Source organism: Neolamprologus multifasciatus, chromosome 23 (assembly GCF_963576455.1).
Source record: "Neolamprologus multifasciatus chromosome 23, fNeoMul1.2, whole genome shotgun sequence".
NCBI lineage: Eukaryota > Metazoa > Chordata > Actinopteri > Cichliformes > Cichlidae > Neolamprologus > Neolamprologus multifasciatus.
In genome coordinates this window covers 7993770-8020271 of record NC_140460.1, presented here as the reverse complement: position 1 = coordinate 8020271, position 26502 = coordinate 7993770, and the positions used below count along the sequence as shown (strand labels likewise).

Sequence of the window (26502 nt, the reverse complement as noted above, 5' to 3'; positions counted from 1 at the left end):
TGTTTAATACAAAAAAAATCGTATAATATAACATAATGTAATATAATATGTTGGTGAGCGAATACTATTTGTTGTCCAATTTGAGAAGCTCGAGCCTTGTGTTATTTTGTGTATTTTCATCGTATTCCCGTTTCCTCTTTTTTCACATTGTTGTTTTGTCCTAGATTCCTTTCGATGTGGTTCTTGTCCGGGGAAATGGCTATATAAATAAATATTGCTTGCTTGTTGCGTATGTTGAACATAGGAGCAGAAAGAAATCCGAAACTCATACCAGGTATTGAGTATTGATGAATCATACGTATGCTGCCATCTAGTGGTGAAATCCACATTTTGCATTTAGGAATAAAGAAGAAAAAAAACATTTTACTTAAAACAACAAATACCCATACTAATAATTACTCAGGAAATATATGAGTAATATATATATATATATATATATATATATATATATATATATACATCTATATATTTAGACCGTGAGGGTTAGTATTTGACTGGGCTACTAAACTCAACATAACACCCCGTTGGTTGCTCCGTGCAGGGTAGGTGGGAGAGCGCGCCTGGTTCTTGGAGGGATAATTCGCGTGCGTGCGCGCGTTTTCCGCCGTTGGTGGTTCTTCACTGTGAAGTGCCCCGCCCCCCTCCTCCCCGCCCCCCGTGCGCTGCACAGGCCAGGCAGGCAGTGCTCCCACCTCACCGAGCGAGCCAAGCCGTCGGTAACGGAGAAGATGGCAGAGAGGCAACAACAGAAACACGAAGGCAGGGTAAAGATCGGCCATTACATCCTCGGCGACACGCTCGGAGTGGGGACATTCGGCAAAGTGAAGAGTTAAGTCCTGTTTCTGTGTCATGCCAGGCTTCATGTGTACGTTTGTGCCTTCAGTTGGAGTAGTTAATGCCAAGTAGTCGCTGTGCCCCACTCCCCTCCCACCCCTTTAACGCTTCGTGTTCAACTTGCTGGTGGTCAGTGAAGCAGTTGGCGTAGTTGAGCGGTTTAACCACGGCAACAGACTGGATTTTAAACGTACTGTAGTCTGAGAATCTGACCGCTTCAAAGTCAAATTCTTTCACCGAAGCCCCCCCCTCAGTAGCTGCTGTTATCAGCTATGGCAGGTGATAAAACCTGGATGCACAGAGATGCACAGTCACACTCGCATTACAATAGTATATCGTTAAGTAATAAGGACTGTGCGGTGGGGGCTGTCCTTTGCCCTGTCTGGCGACAAAGGACGTCTGAAGCTCACCGTTTGACCCACCGTGGGAACCTAACGTTGAACTGACATTAATGTTTGCAAGCTAGTCCGATGTGTTATTCTCTGCTAGCCGGTGGTAGCTTGTTAAGTGCTTGTCAAGTCAGGCAAACCCTAGACAATCTTAAAGCTTCAATAGGATGCGTATAACAGATTATTATTAGGGTAGCCTTCGCTAGTTCTCTGACACTCAGCATGACCTTGTGAGCTTTAACTCCATGCTCACCCCGCCTGTTTCTTGCGTGTGCTGCTAAAACATTTGAAACCATGGCTATTTCTGAAGATGATTTTGCTCACTCTCCCAAACCACTAGGAGAAAATCTGTGTAAAGTCATGTGTGAAAGAATTAAAAAATGACTGTGTGTGTGTAATGCTTGTTCGTTTCAGGTTACTGCTTGTGTGTTAGTTGTGGAGCAGTTCATGCCCCAGTTCGTATCTGACTCTGAGTTTCGTGTGCAGTGTTTGGCAGCTGCAATAACAGCTTGGTTTCAGAGCCTCCAGCAGGCAGATAGCTCCAACACTATAAACAAACGCATGGAAAGAAAATAGGGGTTACAAAAGAGAGCAAAAGCTCAATATAACAAACACAGTTCATTCACTACTTTGTGCAAGCTTCCTACGCAACAGGACTCCAAATCAAAGTGTAACCCTTTTAATCCACACCAAGCTGCTTATGTAGTAGGTTATCTGATTTATTTATTTTTTATAAAAAAAAAATTTAGCCTTTGTGGTCTGTCTCTTTCATGTCTGTATTCTGTTGTTTTTAGTTGGCGAGCATCAGTTGACAGGCCATAAAGTGGCTGTGAAGATCCTGAACAGACAGAAGATCCGTAGTCTCGATGTTGTGGGGAAGATCAAACGAGAGATCCAGAATCTTAAGCTGTTCAGACACCCACACATCATCAAGCTGTACGTACAGAAAGACGACACATCCGTCTGTCAGATTTAAGACTCTCAGTGAAGACTGATAAGCTTTGCAGAGAGATAACTGGGCTCTCTTTTATTATTGCTTGTTGTAACGTGGGTTCTTTGCTGTGTGTTGTGGCATGCTTTGCTTGTTCACATGTGTTTTCTAGAGCTGTACTCTACTGAGCATGCCCACAAGGCTCACAGGAGGTAAAACACACAAACATACCAGTGCACGCACACAAGCTTGGAGCTAGATAAAGAAATGTGCTCTGGCTAGGACAAATCTCCAGTTAAGATGCTGGATATTGTTGTAATGAAGGAGCATGTCTAAATCCCTCTCTCCTCATGGATTTTTCTGTGACTTTGTTGTCCTTCTTTCTCTTTCCTTCTACCTCCCTGGACTCTTTCCCCTTGTTAGTCCATGTCTGTACGTCCCTCTCAACATTGTTTGTGATATTTTTAGTCTAGGGTTAGGGTTAGTCCACTGTAAAACTCTAAGCAATGGCAGATATGCGAGTTGTCAGGTCATAAGCTGGAGTGCTGTGGAAGTCAGTGTCAGAGACATATACAATAATAAACACATGCACACTGTGTACACTTCTTGTACAGACGTGGAAGCAGTTTAACATACCGAGCATGACTATAAAAGCTGCCACACTCTCAACTGTTAGAAGAAAAAAGTTATTTGTCTTAATGTTTCTCCTCCCATAGTCCCTGTGGTGTTAGGCTTCACCCAGCTTGACAGTATTGAAATAGATTGTGATAAAGTTTATACTCTACCACCGGCAACCATTCATGAAATTGTGCCTGCAATTTAACATACCTGACCTTTATGAAAGCAACCCAATATCACAGCCTTGCTGTGCCTTTGTTCCTGTGTGCTAATGCTGTGTATTGTTTATGTAGACGATATAGGTTTAGACATTCGGGTTCACTCATCTGTGTCCTTGTTTTGAAAGAAAAGCACATTTGTTCTTATTTCCAGTAAATGAATCAGAAATGTCATGAATGACAAATATGACTGACTGGTGATTTTTAATAGCAACAATGACTCCTGTGTCCTGTCGCACAAGTTACAGAAATGATCATGAGAAGAAACCTCTCCAAATATGATAGCACATCTGATAACTGCTGTGTTGATTAAAGAAACAGTTCATTTGGTTAGCTGAGTTACTGGAACATCAACTCTTGCCTGCTCGATTACAGACTTAAAAGTGACTTTTATTTTGAAAGTCATCTTAATAGGGAAATGAATACTATTCCTTGTGGGAAATTGCAAAAACTGAAGATGCCATAGGAAGGTGTGTCCTACCCCCTACATAAAACCACAAAAACTTGAACCTGAATAGAAAGTGGAATGAGAGGCCTGCAACACAGAGCAAGGAAACAAATGCATCAGATACTCTATTTTGAGAAACAGACACCTCATGGGTCCTAAACTGGCAGCTTCACTAATTGGTAACCACAAAATACTATTTCTGGGATCAGCAGTGAAGAAGCAGCTCCCAGAGACCTCCCTTTTAGGCAGAGTTGCAAAGAAAAAGCCATATATCCTTCTGCTAATGTCTTTTGCCCATCATAATCTTTTCCTCATATACTCAAAAAACTGGACAGAGCTGGCTGAGGTGGCTTTTCTCTCTATACGCCTCTCAAGCAATTCAATTAAAAACATGTAATTTCTAATTAACGATTCCATTACTGACTATGTCAGGTACAAGAGTTTTAATTATTTTAATGTTATTTTGATTAAAAATTAGTCTACCTAAAAAAGGGACATGTTTAATTTTTGAGAATAAAAGGTGAAAATAGAAGATAGAAGGTGAAATCAACTAATAAATGTATTAAAAGTTCAGTGTAATACAACATTTTTGTTGTTGTTGTTGTCAGGTACCAGGTCATAAGCACCCCAACAGATTTTTTCATGGTTATGGAGTATGTGTCGGGAGGCGAGCTGTTTGATTACATCTGCAAGAATGGACGGGTAAGATGACATTCTTCTATTATCTTGCTGGTAGATTTCAGCCTGGCTGAGTACAGTGGTCAATGAATCATCAGAAATTCTTTTATTATCCAGTGGCATGGTTAGCTGACTAAACAGAAGCCTGACTGGTTAAACAGTTCTGACAGTTTAAAAGCAATTGTTGCATATATTTGATAAACATATCAAGCAAAAATCTGATGATGGTTTGTTTCCTGGCGTTGTGCAGTAATCCAAGTAGACTTGCTGTTAAAAATAGCTGAGTGTATTTGTACTTAACTTTGTGTTGACTGTATTTTTTCACATTATTTAAATCCACATCCTTCACATTATATATGTTATAAACTATATGGTCTTGTTTTAGCTTTAAATATATCTTCTACTACTGTCATTTTGAGTAGGTATCTATATTTTAATTAACTTATAATGTACATTTAAACTATGTTCCTAAACATGTGCACTGTTTTCAAGTGCAACTTACAACGTCTCTCCTTGTTTTTTCATGTATACATTACATCGTATTACACTGTAATAGTGGATGCTCATGTTAAACATGGGAAAACTTTCAAAAACTTAGATGAAGTCAGTTTATGTGAAAGTAATTCCTATGAGCCAAAGTTTCATGCTTTAGATTCGTCTAAACATTTAATTTCAGGCAGTTTTTTCTGCCCTTAGCTCTGTGTGGTGTCAATGAAAGCAGATGTCTCTAGAGCACAAAGCTCTACCTGTGAGCATAAAAAACATTTCTTAGATTTTCTGTTCACGAGGGGCAACCAATCAGAAGAAAGTTGGTTTAAAATGAGGGTAAAGATGGCTAAAATGGCTTGTTTCAGACATCATATTAACTGATAGGTTCCACAGGCCTAGTATGACATAAATAAGGTTTATTTTGAACTGTGAGTCACGAAAAGCTGCCCTAGTAAAATCTAGTAAAGCCATTCATAGTTTTCTATTGATGTTTATGAACTTCACCTTTTGAAATTTAAGTAGCGTGACTCTTAATGGACTGCATGGTTATGCATTAGTCCCACACAGCTCCTACACACAGCTTTGCAGAATGTTGCATGTCTTACCTGGTTATGTCGCCAGGGTCAGAAACATCCAGAATGTGCACTACTTCTACTCTTGTACATGTTTGTGCTATTGTTGGTCCTTTAGTCCTGCTTCTGCCAAGGAGAGCGAGCCAAAGTCACTCATTATAGTGAAGTGAAACTAGTGTTAAAAGCAATGAAACTGTCCACTGTCTTTGCTTTTATTGCTGTTTTTTTTAATCTTTTGATCTTTTTTGTGCTTCTTTCTCTTTTCATGAACTCTGTTGTCACTACCTTTTGTCTTAAAGCCCATTATCAACTAGTCCGTAGGCAGCGTTCTACAGTTTAGAAAACCAGACTATTTAAAATCACTAGCTTTTTGCAGTTAGCTATTCCCTCAGGTCATTAAGGGCACTTGAAAGAGATAAATGGGCTAATTAATATTGATCTTAAATTAATTTCATGCATAGAAAACACAGTCTGAAATGTTTTCCATTTCTAATAAATCAGTAAATGAATTTTTTCCATAATAACTCTAAATGTTAGTGCTTTTTTGGCACTGGCTCAACAAAATCTGCTAGAAATGTTTTTAAAGTTGGGTCCTGTTGCAACTGACCCAGTTGCATACTTGTAGATCAGAGGGAGCATCATCACTCAGATCAGTCAAGTCTGTTCATTTTGTGTCTTTCAGGTGGAGGACACTGAAGCACGCCGCCTTTTCCAGCAGATTATCTCAGCTGTAGACTACTGTCACCGGCACATGGTGGTTCACAGAGACCTCAAACCTGAGAATGTCCTATTGGATGCCAATAAGAATGCCAAAATAGCAGACTTTGGTAAGAAAACAGTTATAGCTAGAGGGGGAGACATAAAAACAAGCTTGACAATAGAATTTTTTGTAAATTCATGATAAGAGGACAGATAAAATACTGAGGTTTGTTTAGGGTGACAGAGTAAAATTACATAGTTTAAATAAAGCCAAGTGGCAGCTGTTTAGGATTCAACACATGCAGTAACGTTGTTAACTTGAAGAAAAATGCGAAATCTAATTGTGCACCTTTTAGCTTTATTAAATGATAAGAAATATTTCACTTGAGAATGCCTCTTATCAGTTAAGGCCTTAATTTTTGCAATTTAAGTTAAAATTCCTGATGTAATATGACCATGAATGAGAGAAATATTTTCAAAAACACACAAGGGCCCTTATGCGCAGCAGGGCGTGTGGGGTGGAGAGACATCCCTTAGCAACGGCAAGGTTTCATATCAAGTTTGGCAGGAAGCCTTGAGGCCCAGTGTCATCTGATAGGGAAGAAATCAAGGGGTGTGTGGCAGTGGAGTACAGCAGGAGAAGTGTTTTGGCTGAGAGCAAAAAATACTGGCAAGCAGAGCAAGGGAGTGTTAAGGGACCAGGGATAAAAGATAAAGGGAAGGTCAGCACAACACAAAGTGTCTGACGTTTAATGTTTGGCAGAGACCCTGGTAGGCAGAGAGAGACTCATCCAATTAAACGAGCTTTGTGTTTAGAGCTTAGTGTCTTGGAGAATAAAGAAGGATAAAGGTCTCAATAGTGTCTGCAGTGTGTAACTCCCTGTTGGGCTATGTTCAAATTTAACCTGCAGACAGGTGACAGATTATGGGGGAAAACCTGAACTCTTGACCCGTGCAAGGAGGGGTTCTGGAGATCTGTTGTGTTGTTGGGATCTTTTTGCTGGCAGGGTTTGATGAGGCCTTCTGTTCCTTTAGAGGAAAGGGTCACTAGAAATCAATGCAATGTTCTGAGCGATCACCTTATTACTTCATCCTGGGATGAAACATTTCTATCCTGACTCCTAGAGTGGTCGCTTTAAGGATTACAGTACCCCGTTTATAGGCCATTAGTGGTCACTGACTGGATTCATGATGATGGAAAACATAGTCATATACTGTGCTGTTTTGGGTCTTTCTGTGTGAAGTTTTGCCTCCAAAGACATGATTGTCGGTTAATTTGTGATTCTAAATTGGCCATAGGGGTGAGTATGACTAGTCGTTCTCGTTGTGCCAGCTCTGTGCTGGACTGGCACTCTGTCACAGACATGACAGATATACAGTGATAGGTTTCACTCCCTTGAAACCCTAAGTTGAATGGAAAGAAGAAAATATATCTGTCCATTATTAGAAATTAAGAAAACTGATAGAATGATATAGATTCACTGCTCTCCACCCCCCATCTCCACCAAATGATGGAATATCTTTTGAGGGTACTTGAACACCTTAAAAGAGTTCTAAAGCTGAAGCTGTTCTGGTGGCAGCTGGTCGCTCATCTCCATACTAAGATGCTTTGTTGTTGTTATGCTTGTTACTGTAAGAATAAAGACGGAGAGATATTAATGTTCTCTTGCCATTTAATTGGGATTGTCCGACAGGACTGTCAAACATGATGTCAGATGGAGAATTCCTACGAACTAGCTGTGGCTCACCCAACTATGCAGCTCCAGAGGTCATCTCAGGAAGGTTTGTGCGTCTGTTTTTTGCGTGTGATCATACAACCAACTATTTTTTTAACTGCCTCATGGGATAAGTTATAAATAAACATCTAATTGTATTTATGTTTAACCATTAACCTATAAGTCACTGTGGAGAAAAAAAAGTGTTTCTGGTGGTTAAGCATCTGGCTTTTTTGTTTTTTTTTAACTGTCACATCCTTTCATCTCTCTGTTAGACTCTATGCAGGCCCAGAAGTTGACATCTGGAGCTGTGGTGTGATTCTGTATGCCCTGCTGTGTGGCACCCTGCCCTTTGATGATGAGCATGTCCCCACACTGTTTAAGAAGATCAGAGGAGGTGTCTTTTACATCCCAGAGTATCTGACCCGCTCTGTGGCCTCGTTGCTGATGCTCATGCTGCAGGTGGATCCTTTGAAGAGAGCCACCATCAAAGACATCAGGTACTGACCCCACTGTCTTGAATCCAGAGGCCTCCTTTAGCTATATTGTTAACACTTTTTTATTAATATCATACTGTATGTTTCTCTTCATATATCATTTTTTTTCTTTAAAAAAAAGAGTTCTTTAACTAATGTTGCCACAAAAGAAAATGCTATAGCTTTATAACTCAAGTTATAGCTTTATTTTCTTTCCTCAATATGTCAAATATTTAGTTGCCTGTCCACTCTTTTATAACTGCTAGCTCTGTAATGTGGCACAGGATTATTTTATTACAGTTTGTTTGATAATCCAACTTGAAGCAAGCTAAAAGTCATACCTTGCATGTCTGATAATGTTAGTATTGAGTTTGGGATGAAGCGTTTGAGTTGATCAATGTTTTTTGATAGGGAACATGAATGGTTTAAGCAGGACCTACCAGGCTACCTTTTCCCAGAGGATCCATCATATGATGCGACTGTTCTGGACGAAGAGGCTGTCAGGGAAGTGTGCGAAAAGTTTGAATGCACTGAATCTGAGGTTGTGACCAGCCTGTACAGTGGAGACCCACAGGTGCTCATTGTCTTTGTTCTAGTACATGTTTTCTATGTTTGATAAACTTAACCTGATATATTATGAAAGCTGTAAACAATGTTTGTAGGTTTCCGTAGTATAATGGTCTGTTGGGAGTGAATTATTTCCTTGGTCTTCACTTTATTTTTCGTCATCCTTCTGTTTACGCAGGATCAGTTATCCGTAGCCTATCACCTCATCATAGATAACAGGCGCATCATGACCCAGGCCAGTGAATTCTATTTGGCGTCCAGTCCTCCACAGGGCTCCTTTATAGAGGAGGGAATGCCGTTGCCCCCTGGAGTTAAACCTCACCCAGAGAGGATGCCTCCGCTCTTGGCTGACAGCCCAAAGTCGCGTTGTCCTCTGGATGCTCTCAACACCACTCGGCCTAAACCACTGGCAGTGAAGAAGGCTAAGTGGCACCTGGGTATCAGGAGTCAGAGCAGACCCTATGATATCATGGCTGAGGTGTACAGAGCTATGAAGCAGCTAAACTTTGACTGGAAGGTGCTCATACCCTTATAAAGCACATCACTGCAAAGAACCCCACACAAACAGTCTCTGTTTTGGCTGTTTTTTAAAATATTTATTTACATATTTATTGACTTACTTTTTTGCGTGTGTGTGTGTGTGTGTGTGTCAGGTGGTGAACCCATACCATTTGCGAGTTCGAAGGAAGAATCCAGTGACAGGCAACTTGGTGAAAATGAGCCTGCAGCTCTATCAAGTGGACAACAGATCCTACCTCCTTGACTTCAAGAGCATTGATGGTTAGTAACACATTAAACCGGTTTCACAATCTAGTCACAATCAATACATAACTAATTTAAAACCAAAAGAAAATAAACATTTTCCAAACCATAAACCATGCGTGGCCTTTGTGCAGGTGTAAAGCTGCTGATGTTTGTCCTTAATTTTGTCATTCTAAAGTTGAGCTGAAATGAATAAAGGAGTGAACTGCACTTCACAAGGTTGTCTAAGAAAATTGCAGCTGTAGTCGCAAAACATAAAAAAAAAAGAAAAAAGTTGTTTTATGAAAAAAGTTAAAGTGTTGAGAGTGGGTTCAGCAATCCTACAGCCTGAGGAAAGAACCAGTTTTGAAGTGTGTTGGTACTAATGTATTACTTGCAAGATGTCTTTTAGTATCCTTTCTGCGTAGACACCTCACCTCACCGGTGCCTTTGATGCTCAGTAGATGGGTGTCTGTGATCTATTATTTACATTTAGACCATTTAAATCCTCCACTGCAGAGATTTCTGGTCTTGGATTGTGCATATAATATTCATTCTTTTTGTCAATAATGAGATTAAATCTTCTTCTGAAGATACGTAACTATATTTAAAATTCTTTAACAGATTTAATATCATGTCATTTGAAGCCTAAAATATTTTAAAAGGGTATAAGAAACTTTTATGGTTATGCAAATCAGGTGAATGAGTCATCTACAGAATTGCACTTCAGGAAGAGAGGACCACTACTTATTAAAAAATGCATTGACATCCTTTTTAAGACAGCACCATGTACCATTAGCTTTGTGTCTTTTGTTTTAAATGACCTCTTTTAGCATTTAGCACTGGTTTGAAATAGCTGGACTGATTTGTATACTGTCTCACAGATATTTCTCACAAAGTTTAATAAAACAAAAGTTAACGTAGTAGTCACTTTATGAATGACTACTAACATTTGTTGTTGCTGTGCTTCTAGATGACATCATCGAGGCAGTGGGCTTTAAATCGGGCTCATCCACTCCTCAGAGGTCAGGTTCCACAGCCGGTCTCCACAGGCCCAGACTGAGCATTGACTCGGCAACCCCAGCGATTGATCTGCCCCAGCTCAGCTCCTCTCTCCCGGGATCCCTGTCTGGTAGCTCCCATCTGCTCACCCCACGTCAGGGATCACACACCATGGACTTCTTTGAAATGTGTGCCAGTCTGATCACTACATTAGCACGCTGAGCCCTGCTGACTTGCTTACGGCTCTGTAACCTGGATGTCAGTGGGGTTTTTAAGCTAATCACAGATCGAGGATGTAGGGAGTGTAGATGTTTGGAGTGACTTCTTCTTTCTGTCTCTTCTCCAACTGTTCTGTTTTACTGGATTGGGGGAAGCGATTGGAAATGTAAATGGCAAGGCAGGTGTGGCATTCGCCTCGGGTGAAGAGAGAGAGAATGAGGGGGTGAAATAGTGGGGGTTATTATTTCTTGTTTTGACAGTCATTGGGTCAAAGTCTTGATGTCTTACACATCAGGCTGCAGCTGAGGGGAATCTATGAACGAGTGGAGGCCCGTAAAGTGAGAAGCGAGTGGTCAGAGTTCAGCAAAGCTCAAGCTCACTGTCACTTCTCCCACAAACATCTTCAGCTGATTATCAGTTGCTGAATTTCCTTCACCCACTGTACCACCGATCAAAGGTCAGTTTTGCATCTGGTCTTAAATCTTCACTGAGGCAAAGTTGTTAAACTCGACATTAAATCGTGTCAGAGAGAGGATCGCAAAATGTAAAATTCTATTTTTTTTATTTATATTGTTTATGAGGAAGATTTTGTTATCCTTGTATTATATTTATATTACAATCATTATGTAGCTGAAAAGTCTGACAGAGAAATACCAAATAAATTACTTTATACATCTTTAAGATTTATATTTTAGCGGTCAGACCCATATTTATTTTTAAGAGGTTTTTTTTAGGCATTATAGTTTTTTAATTTAATTACTACTTCAACATAGTTTTACTTGATTTTGAATTGATTGTAGATGAGTAGCGAAGCTCTTTGAGACAGCGGGATAGTAGAATGATGCTCTGCACGACGCAGAGTATGTGTTGCATTGGTGTTGAAGACAGATGCAGACCATCTTACAAGAGTTTGGGGGTTTTTTCGGGGGGATATCCAGATATATTTCAAAGCATTCAATCACCCTGCTATTTAAAGCAGTGTTTTATATGCAACACACCCAACAGATCCCTTTATATGCAAGTCCCTAATGAAGACACATAGACACTTAGTTATCATAGGGGTGTTCAGTTCAGTCACATATGTAGTAAGCTGAATAAAGACAGGCATTATAGCTGTTTTTAGGTAAAAACTAACACTTTGTTTTATTATTATATTATTAAGCTTTTAAATTAGGCAGATGCCCCTTAGAAATTGAGACAGATGCTTAATGTGAGATCTTAAAACTATTTTTATTGGCTGGTGTGGCCAGTTTTTTTTTCTAACTCGTTAAAATACTTAAGTAAGCCATTGAATTTCAAAACAGAATGACACTGAGGAGGGCAAAAAATGGATGTGAGACGGTGTGTATCTGTTGCACAAGTGTATAAGCCACATGAACTTTTCTACAGTTGCCTTAAACAATGCAACGCATTAATTGGTATGGAGTGTGTTGTGGAAGTTTTCCATACAAGTGTGTGTTTGTGAGCTCAGATAAGTATGGTACTTGTTGTGTATTTTCACTGACTTAACACTGGTGTGTTGAAAGGCTCTTCAGTATAATTGTGATGTTTGGGATGTCAGAGAGGCGACAGAATCAGAAAAGTGAGTGGCGAGAGACAAACCATGACGGTTCGGCGTGGTGCAGCTGTCTGAGCTGTTATCTGTTTCAATTAGTCATTGCTGTCTGTTCAGTCTGCACTGTAAAACTCATTTGCTGTGGCTGACAGTTTGCACACTTACTGTTTACTGCACTGCAAACTTTACTGTAACTGTTGTTGCTGGTTGCTATTGATGCACGCCACCGTTCTGTAACGTCCTGTCAAATTTCCATAGTGATGTTGTGTATTGCTATAGTCAGGCATAACATTATATCAAAATCATTTATGACTGAATGTAAATTGAATGCTGGTGCTGCTGATATAAATCCTTTTCTCTCTTTCTCTCACTATGTTCTTCTGGTTTTAAACCTGCTGTTTTGAAGGGGGGACACTAGACTGTTGCCTTTCTACTGTTTGCAGTAAGACGTAGAAGTCAGTGGCACTGAGGCAGTTACTGTTCTGCAGAGTGGCGTCACAGAGATTTACAAAAGTGTAAATACGGCACTTAGAAATATACACTGATATGAATATGTGCAGTAAAAAAATGACAGAAGATGAATAAAGGTGCCACTGGGAAAAATATTAAATCTGCAGAAATCTTTCCAAATAAAGTGATGGAACTTCTTCTCCAGCACGTCAACCCTGTGAGATGAGCACAGACAAATGCACGTTTTTTCTATGTCCTAAAAAGTGCTGCCTTTTCGTTTCACATTGGATTCAACTACCACTCTTTCCCAGATCAATATCTCAGTGTCGGGTCGCTTTTCTCACCTGGTTCTACTCGGTAGTAGACCGAGGTCTGGTTGAACCAGTGAAAGCCACTTTCTGCTACCCTGAAACCCTTTATTTACATGTTCTGTGTATTTGTTCTGTCTGTAAGCTCATACACTGCTCATTGTTCTTTGTCAGGGAGAAATTGTGTTCCCTGCTCCAATATGCTGCTGCATATACACCTTTGTAAACATTAGTCCACAGCCTTTGTCAGCCATCTATTTTACACTATTGCTGTGTCTTAAATTACTTCTCTATTGTGAGCATCTTCAGTCACATCAATATAATATATGGGCCTTTATGCTTTAATTTCGGGTACTGATGCTCCTAAAAAAACACTTGCAAAAATATGTATGATTGAAGTGCACTATCCAGCAGAAGTCATGGGTGAGATTTAAAAACTCCTCTGACATAACCAGTGTTTACTGTCAGGTGTAGTCTACCATCACAACTGTATGCAAATACCAGTGGCATGATAGTCATGTAAGCTCATTTGTGTTTAGTGCCAGAAGAAATGCTAAAGGGCCTAATTAAATACAAATTTCACATGTTGTACCAAAGTGAGTATTTTCTGTAGTGGGGTTCTTATGATCAGTGTAACCCTAAATACCACTGTGTGCGTGTGTGTGTTTGTTAGGTATGTGGGTGCACACTGGTTGTTGTGATTGCCTGTATGCGTGCGTGTTGATACTGTCTCTATATGTCTTTCTGTCTGATTGGGGTTTGGATTTCTCATGTTATGCATTGCATGATATTGCTGTATTGATTTGCACTTTAATGAATATTTATTGGAAAAAAAATAAACATACAAAAAAAATTCCGTCTTAACGTGCTTCGTCAGTTTAGACATTTCATAGAGTCACACAAACTCACACCCACTACAAATGCCGGTTGCAAATGACCTCAAGTAATCATCACATCATGTTTTTTATCTATAATACTTATTCATCTGTTTATAGGGAAGTGTTAGTGTCAGAAGCAGGTAAAAGCTCTATAAAAAGTAAAGAAAATTCAGTTGATGGATATCCCTCTAGAAGTTGCAGCTATGATCAATACAGAGCAAATACTATAATTTATACCTATTATATTACACAGCATGCTGGTTATTTGGGTCCAGTGAAAAAGAAGTCAAACTCAAAGGTCACATGTATTGTAGCATGAGTAGTTACATAGTCCCTTCCACATACCACAGTTGACACTGAAAAAATAACGAGTGTACAAATTACAAATTAGCAAAAGCTTATGTGCAAAAAATACAAACAATGTTTTTAAATGGCTGGAGTACTGTAGATAAACATAAACCAGGAATGTTACTGGTATTAGCTCACATTACTTGCTGCTTACAGCTGGTTAATTGTTTCTAATGGATGCATCTTAAAACAAATGAAGCTTTTTCCAGTATTTCTTAGCTACACACACTTTCATCTGATAAGAAAAACCGCTGTTTCCATTCCGTTGTTCTTTCCCTTATTTCCTCCACTTTAAATATATTTTCCATTCTGGTTTTTGCACAGAAAGCAGTTCATTGTCCCTACGAGAGTTTCCAGGATCACATTGTCCACAAATACTGTGTGTGTCTGTGCAACGCAGTTCACCGTGATCACTTAAAGCAAGCAGATCAACTGTCCCATGCTGGTTCCACATTGCAGCATTTGAAAGAACAGAAGAAAGATTTCCGTTTGCCCAGATGATATAATTCTCATTGTTGTTAAATGTAATTCTACTTCACGAATGCAGTCATTGGATAAATAAGATCATAGTCCAGCAGGTAATGCTGCAGACAAATGCAGTTCCACCTGGGGGAGTTTCTGTTCAGCTGTCAAGACAGAAAAACATCATGTCATCATTGCACGTGCACAGTGATGGACAGTGAAGAGTCCGGGTGATTCATCCTTGCCTTGTTGTATGAAGGCCACTTTACCTTCACTCCACTCCATCGGCATACATGACAGGAGGAGGTAAAATGAGTGCATCAGGAACAAAATCTGTATCTTCTGCTGACACAGCCTCAGGCCTGTAGAAAAAAAAACATGAAAACAACTCAGTCTTTCATCTATCACCTTATATTCTTAACCCAGTAACTCATTCTTCCCTCGAAGGGAGGGAGTATGTAATCGGTTCTATTTCAATCAGCTCGAGATGATTTTATTTTGGTGAAAGTCTGGTCAAGGTCAAGGTCACACCAAATGTAAAAAGCAGTAAAAGCTTTATATTACCCATGGAATTACTGGGTATATTGAGTATATGCAACATACTCTTCTGTGCTCTTCTCTTTAAGTGTTCTTGTTATGTAAATGCTGTCTGTTGCACTAAGCACAGAGGAGGGGCCTACTTGAGAATTAACAACTCATTGTTCTGTCAGGAGTCAACCTGGCTTAACTTCCTGGTGGCGTTAAGGTGGAGTTAAAAACTTTCTTTCTCTCAGAGATTAAAAAAAAAAGAAGACATTTACTCTTTTCATGCTTATCAAGCTGTTCCAGGCAAAAAGGAAGGAACCCTGTCCGTCTACAGGTCGGACAGCATGTTTGACATTTTTCCGCGTGTGCGTTATTCTTTCTGTACTTACGTGTGATTTGCTTCTTGTGCCGCATTCACAGAACCTGCAGTGTAACCTGAAGATGTATTGATATTGCAATTTAAAAATCTGTTTATAAAGACTTTATGATAATACTTTATAAATGTTTTTTTTAAATCACACATGAGGTGCTTCTTCCAGCATGAGTGTATTGCCTGAAAGTGCATCAGCATTAGGTTTGAAAAAGTAGTACATTAGTGACTTTTTAAATGTGATTTTTAGGGCATTACTTACTCATTACTGGTTCATCGGTGCTGTTAAAAAGAAGAAAAAACAAAAATTGATGTGTGTGTACATGAACGCTCATGGATGGACAACATTGTTACGTTTTTCTCCACCATGCCTACCTTGCAGCTGGCTCTACATTTTTTTGTGAATGGAAAAATGTCGACAACCTCTGAAGTGCTCTATAAGGAGAAATAAAAAGAATTATACGAGTCTGCGCATGTCTGTATGTGTTTCTGTAAGAGTGAAACGGGTGAACTCACTGGTTGTGGGAGCTATCATGACCCATGTCGCTGTGACTGTGCTGGTGGTTCACGCTAAGGTCTTTGTTTCCTAAAGACGAAATCACACAAGCGACGGATAAATAACTGTATACAATTGAACATACAACAGTTACACCAAGGAAACAATTTCCAAGTTACCAGACCTAAGATTAGCCATTACATATTTCACTAGCAGCTTCCTGTTTAAGCACCTGCTTGTCTAATGAGTCACATTGCAGGGAATTAACGTTTAAAGAATGCAGTAATGAAAAGTCCATTGTTCATTAAAGAAGTTTAGAAGGGTGCAGTTTTGTAATTTCGGTAGTTGTGAAGAAATTATAATTGGATAGAAACTTGATACAACATCCAGAACATCAGTAAATTTAGTCCAGTGTAGACGTTCTGACATCCCCATTCACTGTTGAAGACAAGATGAAAAAAGATGGACCTCAAGGACTCGTTTATGGACTCAGATTGAGTGTTTTTTGCCAGATTGGCGTTTTTTATACTGAGGGCGCTCACACACTCGCAGTTGTGTTGCAGCCTCACATAAGCCTTTCTGTGTTTCTCTGAAACAGCTGCTGCAAAATATCAAGTCTGTAGTATCTTTGTTTACTGTATCTGTTAACCCACATCAAGATAACAAATTGAGGAAATCAACATGACAAACACAAGTGTCCCATTTATTTTTGTTGTGTACTGAAAGGTGACTTTTAAGTGAGTAATTCACTAAGTGATTCATTATGCTTTGTTTAATGTATGTTTCCAGTAAACAATTAAAGATCTTCCCAAACTTGTTTTTTCACAAGAGCTGACTGGGGAAGAACAGAGTTGGGAATGGTGCTGCCTAAGTTGGGATGTCTTACCCACATCTGGCATGGAGAATGTCCGGGTATGACCTCTGCAGGGGGGAAAAAAACGCCAATAAAACTGTTAATAGCAGATTGATCACCTTAACTCTTGTCCTCAATAGAAACAAGCAGTAAACACCAAAAATAAAGCATAATTGAGCATTTACTCACAGTACAGCCTGTGTACTTGGAGAATTAGAGGGAGGTTCATCATCATCACCGCTCCACTCCTCACTGTCGTCTGTGACTGAGCATGTCAACATCAAAAATATTAAACTGCTGTTGAATAATTTCACTGTATTTTGTTATCTTGGGTAAAAACGGGAAACACTTACAGCTTTCTCCTGGTAATTGATAATGGTTTGAGTCACTGGGGGAAATAAAAATCATCTGTAAATAACTTTTTAACTTAAATGTAATAACAGTAGTAGAAGGTTACACATGATAGCTTGTTATTGTATGAAGCTCTTACTGTGAAATCATGCGGGTACCGTCTGGTTCGATAAAGTTATTGTTTGACCTGGGAACAGTTTTCCTTCCCAGCTCTAACATCTCCTTGATGTCCAGCTCCACGTGATCAACTGCGACATACCCATCTAAAAACACATTCACATGGTCGTTATTCAGTCATTTCAGATGTCATTTCAGATTATAGCACTTATGTTTTAAAAACAGGTTTTAATCTTGATTGTTTATTTTTTTAACTCACAGCTGTTGCTGCTGTCTCTGGCCAGCCACTTTCCTTTGGGGCAGTTTGCTGTTCGAATAATGCTGATTGTGTCTCCTGCTTTGACAGGGAGATCAGTCTTTCGTCCCTTTGCAGTTACAACTACTCTTGCCTGGTAAAGGGCATCCTCCTGTCCTGTGATCTAACAAACACAGTTACATGTTAACACTGAATATTCCTTCACTTGCACACAAATAACCCCAATAAACAATATTCATGTAGCACTTTTGAAAACAACACTACAAGAGGCTTTATACCACAAAACAAATACATGTGTTCACTAGCTGGATGGTGGGCTAATCGTGTAATTTATGCTATTAAAGAGCAGTCTCCTGACAAATAGTTTGCTGTTGTGCAGAAACACTGAGATGACTCCCATTTGCCTGATGCATGTTGTTACTCTTCATTTTAACAGTCAGAATTTACAGACCTATAGTAGACTTATTAAGTGTCTGAGTGGGAGGAGTAGTTTATCTTTAACCTGCTGTTATGATCACAGTTCTTACTCTCGAGACGTGATTTTGTTCCTGATAAGTAAGAAATGTGTATTTTTTTTTTACAAAGGCATCTTTCTCAAAGCCAACAGGCTTGCATTTGCTGATCTGAAGGTATTTGAGTGACAAGACTGCCATCTAACTGCCCCGTGTAGGCCCAATATAATTTGATCAAGGATTTTTGGAGAAAGCTAGAAACAACCTTCTCTGTCTCACTCCTGTGATCACATTTTTGCAAAAGGAACACATACACACACACAAAATACAGATCTGTAGAGCACCGTCTTGTATGCTCACAGTTTTCAAACCACATCGGTACAAGATGTGGTTTTGTTTGTTTGTCAAAATCTGCTGAGCGAGATTTTACACAGATCTCACTGTCAGTTACACAGAAGCTCCCCATAGCAAGTATAACTGCTGTTTTACTGACACAGGTGATGATTTACTTGAATTCCATCATCTGATTTTGGGGTTGTTGTTGTTGTTTTCTTCTAACTCCTCTCTTTCTCTTTCTCCCTCATTGATCGGAGAATATTTTTATGTCTTCTGCAAAGGCAACAACCCCATCACAATTTCTCCACAATGCACAGTCTCGTTATGAAAGATAACGAGGATGATGATTTCATGATTGTCAATGAGCGGCATATTACTGATGATACAAGTACAATTAGAGGTAGACTGCCTTTTGCAGATAGGACCTGGAACTATTTGCAAAAGGCAGATTAAAAGATTTTTATTTATTTATTTTTTTTACCTCTTTATTTATAAAGTTTTGCACATGTAATTTGACGTATCAGGCCCAATACAGCAAGCACCAACCGATATAAAGACATATATCAAAACAAATTAGGCCATTAAAATTCGGATGATAACAAGAAAAAAGAAAAAAGAAAGGAAAAAAGGAAGAAAAACAAAAAAACAACAACCCACGCACAGAAAACAACAACAAAAAACAAACAAACAAAAAAAACAAATTAAAAAAATCAATTCCCTCCCAAAACCATAACAAAAGGGAACCCTGTGGTACAAAAGTTTAGTCTGTTGTAAGTGTTTTCAATGAGTTAAAGTAAATGATAAAAGGCTGCCACATCTGTGAGAACTTTTTAACATTTCCTCTGAGTCTAAATTTTATTTTCTCCATTTTTAAAAAGAACATAACATCTTCCAGCCAACGTGATCGGGCTGGAGGGTGAGGAGCTTTCCAAGACAGCAAAATTCGACGCCGTGCCAGCAGTGAAGTGAAAGCGATAATATCCAGTTGCTTATGACTAAGGTTCAGGGTGGCGTTCTCAGAAACACCAAAAATGGCAACTAGCGGACATGGTTTAAGAGTAACGCTCAAAACATGAGAGAGCACTTCAGAGTAAAAAGTCCAGTATAATTGAAGTGACGGGCAAGCAAAAAACATATGAGTTAAATCACAGGGGGAGGTGTTGCATCTGTTGCACAGGTCAGGTATGCTGGGGTATATTTTAGATAGTCTAGATCTTGAGAAGTGTAACCTGTATACCGTCTTAAACTGAATAAGGGAGAGTCTTGCACATGAGGCTGAAGAATGAATTCTGTCAATTACTTTGTCCCAGTAGATTAAAAGATTTTATACTGCACAACAATACTGTCTATATTAGGAAAAAGCACTGTTTCAAAAGGGACATAAGTCCAGGGGGGACATGGGTAAGATTTAAAATCAAAGTAGTTCCACTGAGAATTACATAGGAACACAATCTCAGCAAGGTAACCATTTCACACTAATCACAAAAAAAGGTTTGACATATCAAACCATTTAGTTGCCAGATGTATGATATTTACCACAGCCGAGCTGTAAGACTGTCAAAGCATCAGCAGGAGAGGCACCAGGCTTTGAATTGATATGATTATTAAAACTGTGTGTGTTTTATCAATAGAGGAATAGAGCAAAGAAGCAGCACATGGTGACATAATAAATGTTGACGTGCTTCTTACATGTACAGTACTTACAGCGTGTGACAAATATGACATTAATCTTGTAATCCTGGGGTTTTACACTTAATGATATTAACTGGGCTGCTAGCATTTACTCCATTTTTTGTGTTTCTGGTAAAGCCAGCTGCCTGTTGTGTTTAAAAAAATGAAAACAGAGAGCTAAAGTAGACACAAAACCGCATTTTTAGAGTTTTTGCATCTTTTTGGGTTCATCCCTATGTTAATTACTACAACACAGGTTCTGCTACAACACAAACATTAATCAGAACATGTTCAGAACAATAATATCGTAGAAGGATATGCAGAAATAAAGAATGGCCCATAGGTGTTCTGTCAGAAATATCACAGACAAAACAAATGTTTGCTCGTATTCTGTTTGTGCTTGCACATGTTGCTCACTTCAACTCTTCCACTGCCAGGAATGAATCCAGACAGGTTTGTGTGCCCGAACATATACCCCACCCTCCCCCGATGTTTCTTAACCTTCCGTGTTCGCTTACCTTGAATTTCTTCCTCATCTCGTTCTCCCTCTTTTCCCTCTCTTTCTGTTCTTTCTTTTCCCGTTCTTGTTTCTCCTTTAGCTCCTTCTTCTCCTTTTCTAGCCGCTGCTTTTCTTTCTTTTTCAGCTCCTTCTCATCAGGCCCCTCTGCAGCTGCTTTCTTTTCACTCCTGAGGAAGGCAGAATGAAGAGGATCATCCAGTTAGAAAAGAACTACTGGTTAATAGCAGAGGAGAATATGAGCGAAACAAAAGCAAATTAAACTCTCATCACTAACTTCCCCGGGGATAAGAGAAATTAAAAAATCTCTGAATAAAAAAAATTAGGCCTTACTTGCCAAACCTCAACGTCTTGGTTTTCTCTTGAACCTATAAGTAAGAATAAAGAATGTGGATTAATTAACTTTGAATTAAAATTGCATAAAAAAAGATTATCTTTTTAAATGAAGAAAAATAAAGTTTTGATTTTACACCGCAGCTTACCGTTACTGGCATTGACTCAACATATGGATCTGTGGTTTAAAAAAAAGGACACAGTTATGTACAATACCAAAGATGCAACCCTTCCAGGCAGTTTCTAATATTACTGTATTCATTTTAGCACAATTCCTATTTTTCTAGTATAAATAGTTTCTTACTCTTTGGCTCTTTGCGTTTCTTGACTTTAGTCTTGACTTTTTTCTTGTCACCATCAGGTGTGGCGATATACTCGTACGCATTTTCTGTGTTCTGATCAACATCGTCTTCTGGTTGGGGCCTGCGTGGGACAAAAAGTTGAACAAACACTAATGAATACCAACTTGTCAGGGATTAAGAGCCATTTTAATGAGAAATAAAATAGATTAAATTTGCATGTCTTACTCTGACGCCTGTTGTAAGTCCTGACCGAGAGCATGAGATGATTCTGGTGGTGGATTATTTTGGGATATGTCTCCATATGGTGTCTCTGTGTGGATCTCGGTTTGCGGAACAGTTATCCCATTACTGTGAACCTTTGGCGGGTCATAACCGTCTGGAACATCTGCACCTGGGTACATCTCATACTCCAACTCTGATCCCTGCAGCTCGGGAATAGGAACGCCTGAAGCCACGTTGTCAACCTCTGGGACATCAGGGGTGTAGGTCTCTGAAAACTCAAGTGGAGCAGGGATATCTGCAGAAGAGGCATGAAGGATTATGACGCATTACAAGAACAGGCCACTGAAGTTTAGCTTTTCTCTAAATTGTGAGTCTAGCACTGGTGACCACACCATTAACTTCCATGACAGGTGGAGGAATGAATTCACTCAAGTTGGCAGAGTTAAGTATGGCAGGTTCCTCTACAGAAGAATTCAGAGGCCCATTATCTGAAATAGTCATCTCGGGTGGAGGCGGGGGAATCGCCAGCAGCTTTGGGACAGGGTCAGGTCCCTCAGTGATTTCTTGCAACAATGGAGAGGGCTGTCCTGGAAGGAATGACATTACATATGAACATATAACACTTTAGAAGGTTATGACTAGATATGATTGCTAAAAGATTTTGAACTTTAATCTCATTTAAGTCAAAAAGAACCCATTCAACATCAAAACTACATCTGAAAGTGAATTTTCCAACACAGAAATAGAGATAGGGCAAGAAAAGAATAAGAATTGCATATGTAAGGAAACAAAACCAGTCAAACCCACTGTGGAAGTTGTTCTTGTATAACTCTGTAGAGCAGAGCTAATGCATTTATAAGAAATGTGCAGTATAATTCAACTTTGCTACTTTAATTACAGTACAAAACACATCTCTAGAAACTTGCCCGCTAGCTGCCTTTTGAAGCTGTACAAAACTGTGTACTGTTGCAGAATAAAAGATTAGAAACCAAGTCAAAGGTACTCATCTGTAATTTGTAGCAGTAGACTTCATCATATTAAATGAGCTTGACATAAAAACCTGTGTGCACAATTTCAAAAAATGCAATGCAAATTAAACAGAGCAGCAGGCTTCCTGCTCTTCCTGCACTGTGCTTAACAGACATTGAACTGTTTGTCACTGCACCTCTGACATAGCAAACATACCTCTGCAGCTCTGCCCTTCCTTCTGCTAAGTTGTTTCTGGCACAAAAGAAGAATGTCACCACCTGAGGCGACCCTGTGGCCAGGTATTTTCTGCAGCTAAGCTATTAAATTATGTTTTGCAGGCCTACAGCACATACCTGATGATGATGAGATAAATTCTTCTCAACTTATTTTGAGGTGAAATAAATCCACGGGAAAGTAAGAGGTGGGGAAGAGAGGAGAGGGGAGGGGAGCTCTACAGTGGTTATGTTAATTGGACTTACGGTGGTCAATGCCATTAACTTGTGCTGGTTTCGATGGGACGGCATTGCCTGTTCGAGCTTCATAATCAATGGGTGGGAGTTCTGGGAGACTTTCAGTGGGGCTCTGACACTGGGAGGATTCCTCAGGTGGAGGGGTAACAGAATAGGAGTGCATGTCACATATCAAGGGGCTAGGAGCAGGTAAGAAATTACATCTTGTTAGTGACTGAGCAGTAAACAGAGATGTTTCTTCGTAACTGCTGGAATGAAACTGTGTGTGTTCCTGCTGTTTGTGTTCTTTACCTGTTGGTCTTCTTGCGTGCATTCTGTAGAGCATTGAAAATCCTCTGGTCACCTGGTGGTGTTTTTTTTCCAGGACTCATATCCTCTGCCCTCTCCAGGGCAGAGAGTGCTGAGACTGGACGCTCTGGTTTGGGAGATGGTGGAACAGATGGAGGGTTCGTGGTTGGAGAAGGAGGTTTCTCCACAGGAGGCACATCTTTCCCAATCTCAGATGTAATCTCAAGCTCGGGGGGTGATGGAGATGGAGAAGAAACCAGGGAAGGAGAACCAGAGATGACACAGCTGGGTGGAAGAGGTGGAGAGACACTGGGTGGACTGGTAATAGCTTCATCTTGGCTAGAAACAGGCAAAGTGGGATTTTCTATTTCAGGTGGGATTTCACTGGTCAAGATTGGGATTTCAGGTGGTGGGCTCTCAGGTATGAGAGGAGGAGGTAGGTTGAAGGCAAGAGATTCAAGAGTAGTAGTGGTTGGGGTCATTTCTACATCAGCACTGTGATCTGGTAAGGTGGGGCTGTCTGGTAGATAGGGCTCTGATGTTGAATTAGGTATTGTTTCCCCACCAGATTCAGAAGGCACTGGGATGAGTGGAGCTAGTCCAGCAATATCTGAGCTTGGGGTGTCCAGAATTGGATCAGCTGAGATCAACACTGAATCTCGTTTTGGCTTTTTGAAAAGACTGAAAGGCTTCTTTTTCTCTGTTGTGACTTTAGGTGGAGGTGCGGCTGGCACCAGCTCTGCAGTACTCTCTATCTGAGTTGAAGGGACAACCAAAGGAAGCGTCTTGTCTTTCTTATTAACTTTCTTTTGATCCACGGAATCTTTAATAAGATTCTCCCTGCTCCCTTTGACTGCTTTGTGCTTACCACCTTTCAGTTTCCCTTCACTTTTGTCTTTATTGTCGATGAGAGGTTTTTTGCTCTCTTTCGGATCATCTTTGAAGACCACTCTTGGGGAAAATAGCGTCTTTCTTTCCAAGTTCTCATTAATGGAGGTCAGCAGGGAGGGGCGTGCACCTGAAGGGAGGTAATGACTGGGGCTCTGGGGAGGAGAGACCACCTTTGGCTTCTCTGGGAGAACAGGTTTTATCTTGGGTTTCTTCAGTGTGAATTCTTCTTGTTGAAACTTGGCCCTTATGGCCTGAAAGTCAATCTGTTCCTCCTGATGAAAGTATCACACAGTACAATAGTCTCAATACAGGATCTAAATAAGGTAAAAAAAAAAATTCCCTAACATATTTGGAGTAAGAACAGAATCCCAAATCACTTATTATTAAGAGGAGTTTAGTTCTGGTCTTAATCCGGTAAGATAAATGATGTCATCATAGTAGTAACAACGTTACAGTGTACAGAGCTAAAACTCTGTCTCACTTTACTTAATGTTGTTGTAAGCTTTAAGATTTTTTCCCAAATGTCAGTTTACAGTATTGCCAGGATTTATGTCTGCTAACACAACTTTAAATATATCAATAGCATATTATCCAATCATCATAATGTTACGAGGGTCATGGGACATACCTGTTCCATTGCGCGTTTTAATATCCACAGAAACGACAAAAAACTCCTTTATGAATAGAAATCGTTCTCTTATTCAGCTTCTCATCCTGTGTCCGTTGGAAAAAAAACAAACAAAGAAATTAATTTAAAATAAAAAAGGAAGAAAGAAACTTTAAACAGTGTATTCGCTGTTCCAGGCTGCGTGCTTCACCTCTGATCGAGACAAATCTGCGTCCCATGCGCACCCGAGATGGTTTCAGAGGAGGAGTGCGATTGAGTAAAAAACAGTCGGGCTCGTCAAACTAGTCCTGCTGAGCATTTTACGCCACAGCACGATGACTGTCAACAGCTCTTGGATTTTTCTCCCTCTTCTTCAGGAATGTTGCCCGGCTGGCACGACGTGAGTCACTCTCATGAAACCAAGCTGATGGAGATTTTTTTGTGTTTATTTTCAAAGTGACTCATTTTTTAAAGAATGCTAATCTCTCTTATAAGAACAGTGTATTTTGCTGTTATGAGAGGATGTGGTATAAAAGTTTAATCTTTGATTTATTAACTGTCGCCTAAACGAATCATTCAAATGAGATGACCGAAAAAATGTGTCATCATTCTAGGTTCGTTACAGAGCGTACAGAAGTATTAAATTACGCATTTATAATGAGACATAAATACATTCTGTAAGCGTTGTCTTTATTTGGCAGCTTTGTAACTGTAGCAGACTATAGTCTCTCATACGCTTAACTCACTACCAAGTTGTGTACACTCACCGGTCACTTCATTAGGTACACTTTACTCGTACTAAGGAGGATCTCTTTTTGTCTTCAGATCGGCCTTAATTCTCACAGATTCAACAAAAGTGCGGGAAACTTTCATCAGAGATTTTGGTCCTTACCAGCATGACCGCATCACACAGTTGCTCTATTGGACTGAGATGTGGTGACTTTAGAGGCTATTTGGAGGCTAACATGACCCTACCCTGTGTTCACTGCATCATTCCATGTTTGGCACTGATCACCACCTGCACTCATGTATATATCTATCTACTTAGCACTTTTAATTCTTATTCTTATTTTTTATTTTCATGTCTATTTAAGCGTAAACCTGCTCAACATTTGGCAATAAAACCCTTTGTGATTCTGATTCTATTTAAGAAACCACTTTGAGATGATTTGAGGTTCGTGACATGGTGCATTCCTAATGGGAGCAGCCATCAGAAGGTGGGCACACTGTGGTCATAAAGGGTTGGACAACAACAGTACTCAGATTGTACTGTAGTTTTTAAACAATGCTGATATCCCACACACCATTATACCAACACCGCCCTGAACTGTTGTTGCAAGGCAGGAGAAATCTATTTTTGATGCTGTTTGTTGTTGCAGAAATCCAGACTCATCAGTCCAGGCAATGTTTTTTCAATCATCCATTGTCCAACTTTGGTGATGTAGCCTAAATTTCCTGTACGTGGTGCCACTACTGCTGTAGTGTTTCAAGGTGCATTGTGTTCAGAGATGCTCCTCTGCATACCCTGGTTGTAAAGGGAGTTATGTTCTTTTCCTTTTAGCTCAAAGCAGTCTGGCCATTCTCCTCTGATCAACAAGGCATTTTGCTTACTGGATATTTTCTCCTTTTTGGGCCATTGCTCTGTAAACCCTAGACATTGTTGTGAGGGGTAAAATCCCTGTAGAGCAGCAGTTTGCCACGTTCACTTAAATCATCTTTCTTCCTTTCAGATGCTTTTTTTTGAACTTCAGGTCATCTTGATCATGTCTACGTGTCTAAAAGGAGTCAGCTTATACAATGTCCCTGATTAGCTCTGTGTGTTAACTATTAGTTGAACAGGTTTAATTAAAGAAGTGGTCGATGAGTGTAGATTTCAAGC

General features: G+C 39.7%; 2 protein-coding genes across 5 annotated transcripts; one reads left to right on the top strand and one right to left on the bottom strand.

The window, feature by feature from the left end:
* The first annotated feature begins 643 nt into the window (after positions 1-643).
* Positions 644-12524, top strand: prkaa2 (protein kinase, AMP-activated, alpha 2 catalytic subunit). 2 transcript variants are annotated; one of them, XM_085152589.1, is made up of 10 exons: positions 644-828; positions 2018-2159; positions 4047-4140; positions 5860-6004; positions 7571-7658; positions 7867-8091; positions 8479-8641; positions 8813-9151; positions 9288-9414; positions 10349-12524. In XM_085152589.1, exons 1-10 carry the CDS (start codon positions 729-731, stop codon positions 10597-10599), a joined length of 1674 nt encoding a protein of 557 aa, XP_085008715.1. In that variant the 5' UTR covers positions 644-728; the 3' UTR covers positions 10600-12524. The 2 variants fall into 2 exon arrangements, with proteins under 2 accessions (XP_085008715.1, XP_085008716.1); XM_085152590.1 differs by lacking the exon at positions 644-828 and adding an exon at positions 2327-2366 and having other exon boundaries at positions 2054-2159.
* LOC146490943 (uncharacterized) lies at positions 11806-25704 on the bottom strand. 3 transcript variants are annotated; one of them, XM_085152572.1, is made up of 20 exons: positions 24645-25704; positions 23129-24288; positions 22847-23016; positions 21791-21985; positions 21402-21693; positions 21179-21297; positions 21024-21052; positions 20875-20909; positions 20543-20711; positions 17569-17728; positions 17332-17455; positions 17195-17229; positions 17031-17106; positions 16875-16909; positions 16009-16078; positions 15868-15927; positions 15755-15774; positions 15512-15557; positions 14843-14959; positions 11806-14761 (listed from the first exon to the last, which is right to left on the bottom strand). In XM_085152572.1, exons 1-19 carry the CDS (start codon positions 24651-24653, stop codon positions 14869-14871), a joined length of 2895 nt encoding a protein of 964 aa, XP_085008698.1. In that variant the 5' UTR covers positions 24654-25704; the 3' UTR covers positions 11806-14761; positions 14843-14868. The 3 variants fall into 3 exon arrangements, with proteins under 3 accessions (XP_085008698.1, XP_085008697.1, XP_085008696.1); XM_085152571.1 differs by having other exon boundaries at positions 11806-14959; positions 24645-24730; positions 24835-25704; XM_085152570.1 differs by having other exon boundaries at positions 14867-14959; positions 24645-25703.
* Positions 25705-26502: the final 798 nt, after the last annotated feature.